This window comes from Schistocerca piceifrons, chromosome 1 (assembly GCF_021461385.2).
Source record: "Schistocerca piceifrons isolate TAMUIC-IGC-003096 chromosome 1, iqSchPice1.1, whole genome shotgun sequence".
NCBI lineage: Eukaryota > Metazoa > Arthropoda > Insecta > Orthoptera > Acrididae > Schistocerca > Schistocerca piceifrons.
The window spans coordinates 676998879-677012935 of NC_060138.1; the positions used below are offsets into that span (position 1 = coordinate 676998879).

The 14057-nt window shown below is 41.2% G+C and overlaps 1 protein-coding gene across 3 annotated transcripts in view; it reads right to left on the minus strand.

Annotated features, from left to right (window-relative positions):
* The window catches only part of LOC124709089 (acylamino-acid-releasing enzyme-like), a 126541-nt gene that overhangs the window by 90772 nt on the left and 21712 nt on the right, over nt 1-14057 (minus strand). For all 3 annotated transcript variants that reach the window (XM_047240748.1, XM_047240740.1, XM_047240755.1), the window contains one exon: nt 4510-4652. In XM_047240748.1, coding sequence (XP_047096704.1) covers nt 4510-4652 — 143 coding nt within the window. The remainder of the gene's footprint in view (nt 1-4509; nt 4653-14057) is intronic.

The following is a 14057-nucleotide window of genomic DNA, read 5'->3' on the forward strand; positions in this document are numbered from 1 at the left end:
TTGGTTCTTTTTGTTTCATTTGACCTGTCCTGATTTTCGAAGTCTATTAAATTACTACTTCCTACTTTAGGCACAATACTCTCGAAAATCTCATAAGTCATTGTGAAGAAAAAAAAATTTATACACAACAATACAAAACAAGATAAAAAGATTGTTTTAACAAAATACGAGGGTTTCGTGACTCATCTGGAACACTCTTCTACTGTTGCAAATCCACGTTTTCCATCCATGTGATTGTTGACCAAAATTCTTGAAATTTTTTCTTCTATCGAAAATTATATTTTTTGCGGAAACATTTCTTTTCCAAAACTTTTACTTCTCGATGAACACAAATACTGTAACACACATTCTGAAAAAACTGGTACTAACACACAAAAATTTTCTTCCTCGTAGCACTGTTGAAGATCTCGTGAACACAATATCCCGGCTACAGTCCCCAGTTGAAATATGCTCACTATTTTTTATTTACTTAAATTTGGCATATTTCGTGACAGTACCTTTTCTGTAAAATGTTTACAAGGCTATATTTGTCTTGGCTTCAGTTGTCTAGTGGAAGTATGATTCCACAATGCAGTTTTGTCGGCTGCAGAAATGACCTGGTTCAATGCGTTTGCCTCATTTTTGGTGCTTCAAATACTATTTCTTCGAATGTGGTTTCTTCTTTAAGTTTTTTTATATAAAGTAGTAAAATAATTCAGTTTTTCCTGTTCACTAATAAATATTTATAACTGCAACCTGCACATTGTTTTACTGTCAACACACACCAAGAGTTCACTGCCGACTGACTACAGTCAAAGACGACTCCAGCGTCAAAGACATTTTACACAACACACAAGCTTCCACTTGTAACCAGTCTCTTTGATATTCTTCGTCACATTTACTAATAGTAATCAATATGCTTTCACTCTCAAAAATATAAGTAAATTAGCATATAATAAGGCAAATTACAATAAAAAAAGTTCTGACAAAAATATAAGAAAACATTTACCATTTGGTATCGACAAATCCGGTAGAAAATAACATATCTCCCAGATCCATTACAAGCATTATAAATTTTTTGGGGAGAATACTTTTTCAAACTCAGCCAAGTATTCCTTCGATGCATCACAGTCAGAAGAAAGCTTCTCTCCAGTAATTGTTAGCTGACTGTTTCCATGGCATTTTTTTGAATCTGTCCAACCAACCTGTACTTGCACTAAAAGGCCCATCACCATTCATTAACTTGTCCAGGTAAACAGCCTCATTCATTAACTTGTTCAGGTAAACAGCCTTCTCCTGAACCAGTGCTCCACTCAAAGGAGTTCCCCTTTCCCTTACCTACATAAACCAAAGGAAAAGAGCTTTGTCCACTTTATCGTACTGAGATTGTTTGAAAGTCTGCCGAATTTCGAGGGTTTTTCCCGAAGACGCACAGGACTGTTTAAGCTTCACTCGGTTCTTCTTCCAATCACAAACGGTTGCTTAACCAACACCCAGTTCCGTTGCCAGTTTAGATACATTCTCACCATTGTCCATCTGTTTCAAAGCATTCAGTTTTTCTTAGAGTGTTAACGTTGTATGTTTCTGTTTACTCATGACGAAAATACGTGCACCACTACATCTGAACGAATACAATACAAGTGTTACGCATGCCAGCGATCGATAACTAACATAACCAAGCACTTTGTGAGCCAACTGGCAGTGCACTGTCCTCAAACACTACAAAGGTCTCAACAATGCACAACAACAAGGGCAGGGAATGAGAGTAACCCATTGTTCCCACACTATTCCCATTTGTTACCATGGTGTACCGAATTAACTGCTTGGTATACTTCATTCTAGAAACTTGTCACCGTAATTCCGGCTTATCCAACCAAATTGGTAATCCGAACAAGGTCTGGTCCCAATTAGTTCGGATTAATGGGACTCTACTGTACTGTTGAAATTTCATTTAAATGACCTGGTGAATAATATCAGAAGCCAAAGCTTTACCAAGTGATGCTCCTCTGTGCAGGAAGTCATTAAACAGAAAACTGTAATGAAATGCAGGAAGACTTGTACAGCATCATCTCTTTATGTAGATATTGGCAGCTGATCTTCAGTTTAAATAAATATAATGTATTGAGTACAAATAAATAGGCAGAAGCACTCCTTATTCTCTTATTACACAAATGAATATCAATCATAACCATTAAATATATATGATTGAATGTCATACAGCAAAGTTAAGGAAACTGACCACATGAAACTGTAAGTCATACAAAAAGAAATTTTTCAGTACTGCTCAGCAGTTAAGACCTTTATAAGGTAGGTTTAATAAAGAAGATAAAAAAACAGGCTGTTTATTTCTTTTAAGATGCAATTAACATGTGCAAAAATGTCACATCGATGCCCAGTGGTAGATGCTGCACAAGTGAAGTATTGTACATCACAAACTGACTTACTATTTAAATTGAGGTGGTGTATTTTTCAATAACAGTTTACAAAAACATACAATTACTTTCCAAAACACGCCTTGTGAAATGATCACCATTGAAAACATCAGAGGAATTTGAGCTTGTACAGGAGCTTACGATCTTTCTTCCTGCACACCATTCAGGAATGGAACAGGGGAATAAAGAAGGGACGGTCCTAGTAATCCAGACCCTCCACCAGAGAAGCATAAGGTATCTTGTGACATATAGCTGTAGATGTATTATAATGAATTACGAGGGTGGTTTGAAAAGTTCTCGGAATCACCGCGAGAGGTCAGCGCTAGTGCAACAAGTTGTTCACGTGGTATTCATTGGACTGTTGCCTGTAAAAATGTGCCACGTCAGTGCTCTTGGAAGAGAACTGTGGTGGTGACGTGGCTCTGTTGTTATTCCCGCATAGAGATTTGTAAAGATTGGGGGGGGGGGGGGGGGGGGGGGAATTGAGATTCAAGCAATGACTAGGAACTTGGTACAGTAAGGTATGAAAGCAAAGGACGTTCATGCCAATTTCCAGAATACACTGGGGCACTCTGCTCCTTCATATTCAGCTGTTGCCAAGTGGACAAATGAATTTAAATGTGGTCGGGAGAGCTTCGACAATGACACGCGCAGTGGTCAGCCAAGATGTGTCGCTACTTCAGAAATCATTGCAAAATTGCACAAAATGGTCATGAAGGATTGCCGATTGCAAGTGCGTGAAATTGCTCACGCTTGCCAGATGTCATCCGAAAGGGTATATCACATTTTAACTGAAGAATTATAAATGAAAAAATTATCTGCAAGATGGGTGCTGTGACTCTTGACACTGGATCAGAAATACACGAAAATGAACATATCGGAACAATGTTTGGCTCGTTTTAGGAGAAACAAACAAAATTTTTTTGCACTTGTTTGTGACCATAGATGAAACTTGGGTGCACTTCTATACCCCAGAGACAAAACAACAGTCAAAGTAGTGGAAACATGGTGATTCTCTGCCACCAAAAAAAGCAAAGACAATTCCTTTGGCAGAAAAGGTTATGGCATCTGTGCTCTGGGATGCAAAGGGGATTCTGTTTGCAGATTATCTCCCCACTAGGCAAAAATTACTGGAGAAAACTGTGCTATGACTGGACAAATTGCAACAAAAGATACGCGAAAAAAGGCCAGGTTTAACAAGAAAGAAAGTCATCTTCCATCAAGACAATGCGCACTTGCACATATGCCGTCGTCATGGCAAAATTACATGAACTAAGGTATGAATTGTTGCCACACCTGCCTTATTCACTTGATATGGCTCCGTCAGACTTCCAACTCTTCCCAAAACTGAAAATTTTTCTTGGTGGATAAAGACTCACTTCAAACAAAGAATTGATAGCCAGAGTTGACAACTATTTTGCAGGCCTGGAGGAAACTCATTTTCGAGATGGGATCAAGGCACTGGAACATCGTTGGACCAAGTGCATTAATCTACAAGGAAACTACATTGAAAAATAAAAAAAGTTCAGTGATGAAAGTACTTTTTTTTTCTATTCCGTTCCGAGAACTTTGCAAACCACCCTCGTAACAAAAAAATATATGTGCTTACGAACACAGAAAATGAGGTTTGTAATAGCAAATATCAAAAATTTCCCGATGAAACTGAACTGTTCACAAACTTGTAATGCCAATTATGTGCAACACTCACTGAGGACTCAATCATACTTGTTTTGTGACGTACACTGCATGTCGCATTGTTGTTGTTGTGGTCTTCAGTCCTGAGATTGGTTTGATGCAGCTCTCCATGCTACTCTATCCTGTGCAAGCTTCTTCATCTCCCAGTACTTACTGCAACCTACATCTTTCTGAATCTGCTTAGTGTATTCATCTCTTGGTCTCCCTCTGCAATTTTTACCCTCCACGCTGCCCTCCAATGCTAAACTTGTGATCCCTTGATGCCTCAGAACATGTCCTATCAACCGGTCCCTTCTTCTTGTCAAGTTGTGCCACAAACTTCTCTTCTCCCCAATTCTGTTCCATATCTCCTCATTAGTTATGCCACATTATATGAGCGTAAAACACACCATCAAAATATTACCTTTTTCGTTTCCCAATCATAGCACACAAGTTTGTGTGCTGCATGATGAGGGCCACCAGCTGTCCGCTGCAGCCATATCAAATTCCTGCCATCTGCACTGAATCTCGGAGAGCGGACTGCCTGACCGTCATCGGACAGTAAACCTTGAAACAATATCAGTGTATCAGTCTATTTTTCCATGCAACATCCAATCAAATGACCTAAATTACTTAGAAGTGATTTAACAAAGCACTAACAGATGCAATGGAAACCACGAATAAATGAACAATTAGAGAAGGAATGTTGCAACTCACCATATAGCGGAGATGCTGACTCGCGATAGGCACAACAAAAAGATTCACACAATTAAAGCTTTCGGCCATTAAGGCCTTTGACAGCAAAACACACACACACACACACACACACACACACACACACACACACACTAACGCAACTTGCACATGTCTGCAGTCTCAGATAACTGAAACCACAGAGACTTCAGACGTGTGTGCAAGTTTCATTTGTGTGTGTGTGTGTGTGTGTGTGTGTGTCTATTGCTGACAAAGGCCTTAATCGTCAAAACCTATAATTGTGTGAATCTTTTTGTTGTGCCTATTGCGACTCAAACATCTCCGCTATATGATGAGTAGCAACTTTCCTTCTCTAATAATATTGTTACATTCCATCCTGGATTTTCTATTGTTTGAGAAAAAATGAACACCTATTCATAGATTAAAACAAGTTTGTGATCGATGTTTCAGCAAGTGGCAGGAGCCTGCTGCCAGCCAATTTCAGTTCTATCTTGAGCAACAGATGCTTGCTTTATTACCCGCTTTGTAGGTACTTGCAGGGACTTGTAATGTGTGAACAGTTTGCACAATGGCATCACTGCCAGCCATCACCACACTCCCCCCCCCCTCTCCTCCCCCCAAATTCCAATCCATCAACCACCGAGTTATTTTACTTATACGAAATTCATAACAAAAAATTTAAAAAGCTAATAAAAAGTAGATGTAATACGTCCAATTTTTGAAAATCAGTTACAGAATATTGTAACTAAGTAATAGGCAATTTAAAACTGTGTATTGCAGGGAAAGAGAAGTTATTTCAGAGACATGCTCAGCAAATGAGATAAAGAGTGGATGGAAGGATCTGAAGATATCAGATGACTCACAGTAGAAAATATAATTTTAGAGTACTAATAATTTGCTTCATTACCTACAGGTTGCAAATGGAAACAAACTATAAAACAATCAAAAAATGTAGAAAAAGATTTTGGTAAAACTGGGAACCAAATAGAAACAAACAGGTTAGGAACACAGATACTAAGAGAAAAAGAGAGAATGTGGAATGGAATGGAATGGAAATAGAAGAAAGAAGGCTAAGAAGCCCTTCTTCCTTCCTTTATCTGTCAGTCAGTGCGCAAGTTACTAAAAGAGTTATGGACATTACAACAATGAGGAAGCATTCTCAGACAAACAGTAAGAAAAAGCCTCAATTTCAAGATAAAAGAAGGCAGATGAACAGAACAAACTGGAACCTTCAATTAAGACATGCATGTCGAAGCAACTAGATGACCAAATTACTGACCAGAAGAGGGCACAAGCAGCGGCAGAAGACAACCAAGACACTTTCTCAACTGAATGACCATTTAGTTATTCTTTCTATGGGATTTACGTCTGCAGCTCGTGGTCTAGTGGCTAGCATTGCTGCCTCTGGATCACGGGTTCCTGGGTTCGATTCCTGGCCAGTTTGGGGATTTTCTCTGCCCGGGGACAGGGTGTCTGTGTTGTCCTCGTCATTTCATCATAACTCATGAACATGACGAGATTGGCCTGTGTACAGATTGGGACTTTGTACGAGCTCTGATAACTATACAGTTGAGTGCCCCACAAACCAAAGATCATCATCTGGGATTTACTGTTCCATAAGACAGTTTTTCCACTTCTCATTAACACAGAAATACTGTCAGTCAGCTGACTTATTACTGAATCCAAGCTAATACAACAACGTCTTTTCATTACGTCTTGTAAGCCGCCTGTCTCAGGGTTCTGGGTAACTTTTCAGAACTGTACCCTCTTCCATAAATCTCTCCAGTTCTTTTCCTTCACCCTCGTCCTTCCCCTTCAACTCTTCTGCCAAAAAGGAGCCACTGGCTCAGCAAGCTTGTAAAAGTTAAACCCTTTTGTGTATGTATTCCCCTGCCGCCACTTGGTGAGTGTATTTTTTGTCTATTCATTTAAATCATATGAACCCAAGCTCTGCAAATGCTTGCCAGTATATCTGGCCCTTCCTTTAAATCCCAGTTACAAGTCTCTGTGACAAACAAGTAGTACACAGACTTGGTACAAGTACCTGCAAGATCTCAGTTTCTACATGTTGTGTACTCAGTCACATGCCGCACACAGCTACAACCACAGAGTGTACCACTAGTAAGGCAGCCTCCAGGAATGGCATCACAAGTTAACGATCAGTCCCTATATGGATGGCGCACTTAACAGGAAATTTATTAGGCTTTTACCACAAGACATTAAAATGGTCTGCTACATGTGCTGAAAGTTATGTATGACACCACAGAGAGCACTGAAACCAAAAATATTTCCTGCATCTGCTACATACAGCGCAGATCACAATCCATCCACCAATAATGGATAAAGGTAGTGGCACACCTTCACTCAGCCAATCACTGCTCAAATGTCACAGTCGCCAACCAATTATCGACCACAGCCAATTATCACAAGTTACTGCAGTTGTAGCCCAGCATCTATCAATGGGTGATTATCAGACAGTTAACACCAAGTGTCACAAGTGTTTATTACTATCAGAATCTAAAACTATAAACTGTCTAACTGCAATTCAGATTGGGCTATTAGATTAGTTACTCATCACTGAGGTCAGTGTCTGTATCTTTTACTCCACTGGCACTCCTGTTCATCATCAAACTAATACGAGTATTTATCTTGCACATTATTTTAATTTATGATTATAATTTGTTACTCATGGTGTTGGCAATGCTGTTGGTGTTTTAGTTACAACAGCCCTATGATGAGATTAGTTGCAAGTGTGCAAGCATGCCAAGCCACTTCAACAACCACTTTTCTGTGGCAGAGAGTTCGCTTCCTGATACCGTTTAAGTTGGGACAACATAAAACTATACAAGCATTTCTTTAACAGGACTGGTTGATATTTTAAGGGCAGTTGGTTTTAATTATACTTTCTTAAATAGCAAGTACCACAACCAGTTGCAAGGTTTAAGATTAATTCTTATGATATTCCAATGTTCACATTCTCTCCTTAATCCTTCTACCTTCGTGAATACAGTGATCATGATAGCTTGAAGATAATAAAATTTCCAAGCTCATTCATTAGTACAGCCATCACCAGTAGAAAACTCAGATCTTAAATATGCCTGCGGATCAGGGTGAGAAGTGAACACATTCAGTTTTAAGCCACAGAATTTGAAGTAGCTTCTGCTTACTGTTCATGCTCACATTCTAAAGTTAAGTGACAAATATCTTTAAGAATATCCCAATGAGGAAAAACTAAAATAAATATTGCCAGCAGGGTTTACAGGATTCCTGGGCCTTAGTATCTTCAATGTTTCTTGTTACCTTCAGTTTGTTAAACCGTTTGCATTAATGATAACCACACACACTTAAAGCCGACTGATTTGCTGGGAGCGGTGTGACTGCATCTGAAGCTGTTCACATTTCCAAAATATTGCTTGCTATTTACATTTTCAGATAGCATGACAAAAGCTTCGTCACTTTAAGCAGTGTAATGGGCTTGTTAGTAGGGCCTGACTTCATACTCAGTAAAGATAAATCTTCAATTGTCAGGCAGCACAGCAAACCTGAAAGCAACTATTAAAACAGTTTCATTTTGCAGTTAATGAACATCAATCTTCTTCTTATTTTCTGGACACTGAGATCAGAAGTTAACATCTTGCATTTAGCAAGAGCAGTGGGAACAGAGATTAAAACACTAAAATACTGTTAATAGATTAATCTCTAGTAACATGGGCCACAGTTTACTCACAAAAAGTTTAGAAGAAACCACAAGAGTGGGAAACAGACTGGAAGCAAAGATAGACAAGAGTATTATATTACATCAATCTACATCTACATCTACATCCATACTCTGCAAGCCACCTGACGGTGTGTGGTGGAGGGTACCCTGAGTACCTCTATCGGTTCTCCCTTCTATTCCAGTCTCGTATTGTTCATGGAAAGAAGGATTGTTGGTATGCTCCTGTGTGGGCTCTAATCTCTCTGATTTTATCCTCATGGTCTCTTCGCGAGATATACGTAGGAGGGAGCAATATACTGCTTGACTCTTCGGTGAAGGTATGTTCTCGAAACTTTAACAAAAGCCCGTACTGAGCTACCGAGCGTCTCTCCTGCAGAGTCTTCCACTGGAGTTTATCTATCATCTCCGTAACGCTTTGCGATTACTAAATGATCCTGTAATGAAGCGCACTTCTCTCCGTTGGATCTTCTCTATCCATTCTATCAACCCTATCTGGTACGGATCCTATACTGGTGAGCAGTATTCAAGCAGTGGGCGAACAAGTGTACTGTAACCTACTTCCTTTGTTTTCGGACTGCATTTCCTTAGGATTCTTCCAATGTATCTCAGTCTGGCATCTGCTTTACCGACGATCAACTTTATATGATCATTCCATTTTAAATCACTCCTAATGCGTACTCCCAGATAATTTATGGAATTAACTGCTTCCAGTTGCTGACCTGCTATTTTGTAGCTAAATGATAAGGGCTCTATCTTTCTATGTATTCGCAGCACATTACACTTGTCTACATTGAGATTCAATTGCCATTCCCTGCACCATGCGTCAATTCGCTGCAGATCCTCCTGCATTTCAGTACAATTTTCCATTGTTACAAACTCTCTATACACCACAGCATCATCTGCAAAAAGCCTCAGTGAACTTCCAATGTCATCCACAAGGTCATTTATGTATATTGTGAATAGCTACGGTCCTACTACACTCCCCTGCGGCACACCTGAAATCACTCTTACTTCGGAAGACTTCTCTCCATTGAGAATGACATGCTGCGTTCTGTTATCTAGGAACTCTTCAATCCAATCACACAATTGGTCTGATAGACCATAGGCTCTTACTTTGCTCATTAAACGACTGTGGGGAACTGTATCGAACGCCTTGCGGAAGTCAAGAAACACGGCATCTACTTGGGAACCCGTGTCTATGGCCCTCTGAGTCTCGTGGACAAATAGCATGAGCTGGGTTTCACATGACCGTCTTTTTCGAAACCCATGCTGATTCCTACAGAGTAGATTTCTAGTCTCCAGAAAAGTCATTATACTCAAACATAATAAGTGTTCCAAAATTCTACAACTGATCGACGTTAGAGATATAGGTCTATAGTTCTGCACATCTGTTCGACGTCCCTTCTTGAAAACGGGGATGACCTGTGCCCTTTTCCAATCCTTTGGAACGCTACGCTCTTCTAGAGACCTACGGTACACCGCTGCAAGAAAGGGGGCAAGTTCCTTCGCGTACTCTGTGTAAAATTGAACTGATATCCCATCAGGTCCAGCAGCCTTTCCTCTTTTGAGCGATTTTAATTTTTTCTCTATCCCTCTGTCATCTATTTCGATATCTACCATTTTGTCATCTGTACAACAATCTAGAGAAGGAACTACAGTGCAGTCTTCCTCTGTGAAACAGCTTTGGAAAAACACATTTAGTATTTCGGCCTTTAGTCTGTCTCCTCAGTTTCAGTACCATTTTGGTCACAGAGTGTCTGGACATTTTGTTTTTATCCACCTACCGCTTTGACATAAGACCAAAATTTCTTAGGATTTTCTGCCAAGTCAGTACATAGAACTTTACTTTCGAATTCATTGAACGCCTCTCGCATAGCCCTCCTCACACAACATTTCGCTTCGCGTAATTTCTGTTTGTCTGCAAGGCTTTGGCTATGTTTATATTTGCTGTGAAGTTCCCTTTGCTTCCGCAGCAGTTGTCTAACTCTGTTGCTGTACCACGGTGGCTCTTTTCCATCTCTTACGATCTTGCTTGGCACATACTCATCTAACGCATATTGTACGATGGTTTTGAACTTTGTCCACTGATCCTCAACACTATCTGTACTTGAGACAAAACTATTGTGTTGAGCTGTCAGGTACTCTGTAATCTGCTTTTTGTCACTTTTGCTAAACAGAAAAATCTTCCTACCTTTTTGAATATTTCTATTTACAGCTGAAATCATCGATGCCGTAACCGCTTTATGATCGCTGATTCCCTGTTCTGCGTTAACTGTTTCAAATAGTTCGGGTCTGTTTGTCATCAGAAGGTCTAATATGTTATCGCCATGAGTCGGTTCTCTGTTTAACTGCTCAAGGTAGTTTTCAGATAAAGCACTCAAAAAAATTTCACTGGATTCTTTGTCCCTGCCACCCGTTATGAACGTTTGAGTCTCCCAGTCTATATCCAGCAAATTAAAATCTCCACCCAGAACTATAACATGGTGGGGAAATCTGCTCGAAATATTTTCCAAATTATCCTTCAGGTGCTCAGCCACAACAGCTGCTGAGCCAGGGGGGCCTATAGAGACATCCAATTATCATGTCTGAGCCTGCTTTAACCGTGACCTTCACCCAAATCATTTCACATTTCGGATCTCCGTCAATTTCTTTCGAAACTATTGCACTTCTTATCGCTATAAACACGCCTCCCCCTTCGCTGTCCAGCCTGTCTCTGCGGTATACATTCCAATCTGAGTTTAGGATTTCATTACTGTTTACGTCTGGTTTCAGCCAACTTTCTGTCCCTATATGGGCGTTGTGGCCGTTTGTTAATGAGAGCAGTTCTGTGACCTTCCTATAGACGCTCCTGCAGTTTACTATTAGTGCATTAATATTGTTATTCCCTGTTGCATTTTGCCTACTCCTACCTTTCCCCGTCTCAGGAGGCGTCTTGTCGGGCCTAGGGAGGGAATTCTCTAACCTAAAAAACCCCCATGTGCACTCCACACGTACTCCGCTACCCTTGTAGCCGCTTCCGGCGTGTAGTGCACACCTGACCTATTCAGGGGGACCCTACATTTCTCCACCCGATAGCGGAGGTCGAGAAATTTGCACCCCAGATCTCCGCAGAATCGTCTGAGCCTCTAGTTTAAGCCTTCCACTCGGCTCCAAACCAGAGGACCGCGATCAGTTGTGGGAACAATACTACAAATAGTTAGCTCTGATTCCACCCCGCGAGCGAGGCTTTCCGCCTTCACCAATTCCGCCAACCGCCTGTACGAACTGAGGATGACCTCTGAACCCAGACAGCAGGAGTCACTGGTGCCGAAAATGAGCAACAATTTTCAGTCGGGTGCACCCAGTGCTCTCTATCGCCGCCGGCAGGGCCTCCTCCACATCTCGGATGAGATCCCCCGGCAAGCAGACAGAGTGAACACTGGCCTTCTTCCCCGACCTTTCCACTATTTCCCTAAGGGGCTCCATCACCCGCCTAAGTTGGAGCTCCCAATAACTAATAAACCCCTCCACCTGTGTGCCTGCTTGGACCTTGCTGAAGGAGCAGCCACATGTCCACTCACAGGCAGAGCAGGCGATGCCACACGGACAGCCTCCACATTTACCCTCCGCCTCGTGCGCCGCTGAACCCGCCACTCCCCTTGGGGAGAGGGTGGCCCAACCACACCCGGTACCCGCGAAGGTGTCTCGACAACAGGGACAGTGGGTGAAGCATATAACACCTGGGGTGTACCATGCGACGCACCAGACTCCCCACTGCCGCTACACTCCGAGGCAGCAGCCTGAAGACAGCTGACGATGGCTATCAACACGCTCAGCTGTTCGCGAACAGTGGCCAGCTCCTCCTGCGTCCGTACACAGCAGTCACACATCCTATCCATCCTAAGGAATCAATTTACTGTAGACAGTTAATCAACTTTTAACTACACTGCTAATTCACTAAAGGCAGCTGATTGTTGACTAAACTGTGATTGCTAGCCACTTCTTGTAGAAAACAATGAAAATAGCACTACCTGTCTCTGGACTGTATTGAAAACAAACACTAGTACTACTGGCACTATGGTTGACTAAGAGGACTCTCTCTGACTATTCAAAACAAACACGAAATCTATGGAACACTATTACTAGCACTCGACAATTAAAGCTTCCTAAAAGCAAAAAATTGCACATTATGAATGATTTAGGAACAATCAAAAACTGCAGCTTACAAGTGCCTAAAATTCACAGCTACGCAACAGAACTGCTATGCCTCTTAAGCACCTGAAACTATGTTAAACCAACAGACACTCCAAGGTCGTATTACAAAGAAGGTGTTTTATCACACAAAACTGAATTGAACCTTCTGATGAATCATACAGTGAGAAATCAGAGCACGAGGAGGACACCTTTTGAATGCACTTAAGCAGATCAATTATGGCATCAAGATCAATGTTCCGAGCCACATTTGGCAACTGCATTTAAGGCTGCATGCACAGCAGTGACCGAAGTTATGGGACAGTGATATGAATATATAACGATGTCAGTAGTATTACATACACAAGGTATAAGAGGACACTCCATTGGCAGAACTGTTATTTGAACTGAGGTGATTCATGTGAAAAGGTGTTTGACATGATTATGGCTACATACAGGAACTAACAAACTTTGAATGTGAAATGGTAGTTGGAGCTAAACGCATTGGATATTCCGTTTTGGAAATAATTATAGAATTCAAATTCTGCAATCCACAGTGTCAAGAGCATCCCAAGAATGCCAAATTTCCAGCATTACCTCTCAACCATGAATAATGCAGTGGCTGACGGCCTTCACTTAAAAACAAAGAGCAGCGGTGTTTGTATAGAGTCTTTAGTACTAACAGACAAGCAACACTTTGTGAAGCAAGCACAGAAATCAATGTGGGACCTACAATAAACATATCTATTAGGACAGTGCGAGAAAATTTGGCATTAATGGGCTATGGTAGCAGACGCCAGAGCCTTTGCTAACAGCATGACATCGCCTGCACCACCTCTGCTGGGCTCGTGACCATATCAGGGTTCAAGTGTTGTGCAGATCCCACGAAGCCATAGACCCAAGTTGTCAACCAGGCACAGCGCAAGCTCGTGGTGGCTCTATAAAGGTTAGCTGGGTTTACACGAGTCACACTGGAAATGGTTATGTTCCGCTACTTGGATACATCTGCAGCCATTCATGGACTTCATGTTTCCAAACAACAATGGAATTTTCATGGATTATGATGCGCCATGTCATTGGCCCACAATTGTTTGCAACTGGTTTGAAGAACATTCTGTTTAGCAGCCGAAAACCACACACACACACACACACACACACACACACACACACACACACAAATTCTGGACAATTCAATGGAACAATTTGGACACCCAGATCACCCAACATGAATCCTGTCAAACATTTATGGTACATAATTGAGAGGTCTCCTTGTGCACAAAATCCTGCACTGGCAACTCTTTCGCATTTACAGACAACTATAGAGACAGCACGACTCAATACTTCTGTATGAGACTCCCAACGACTTATTG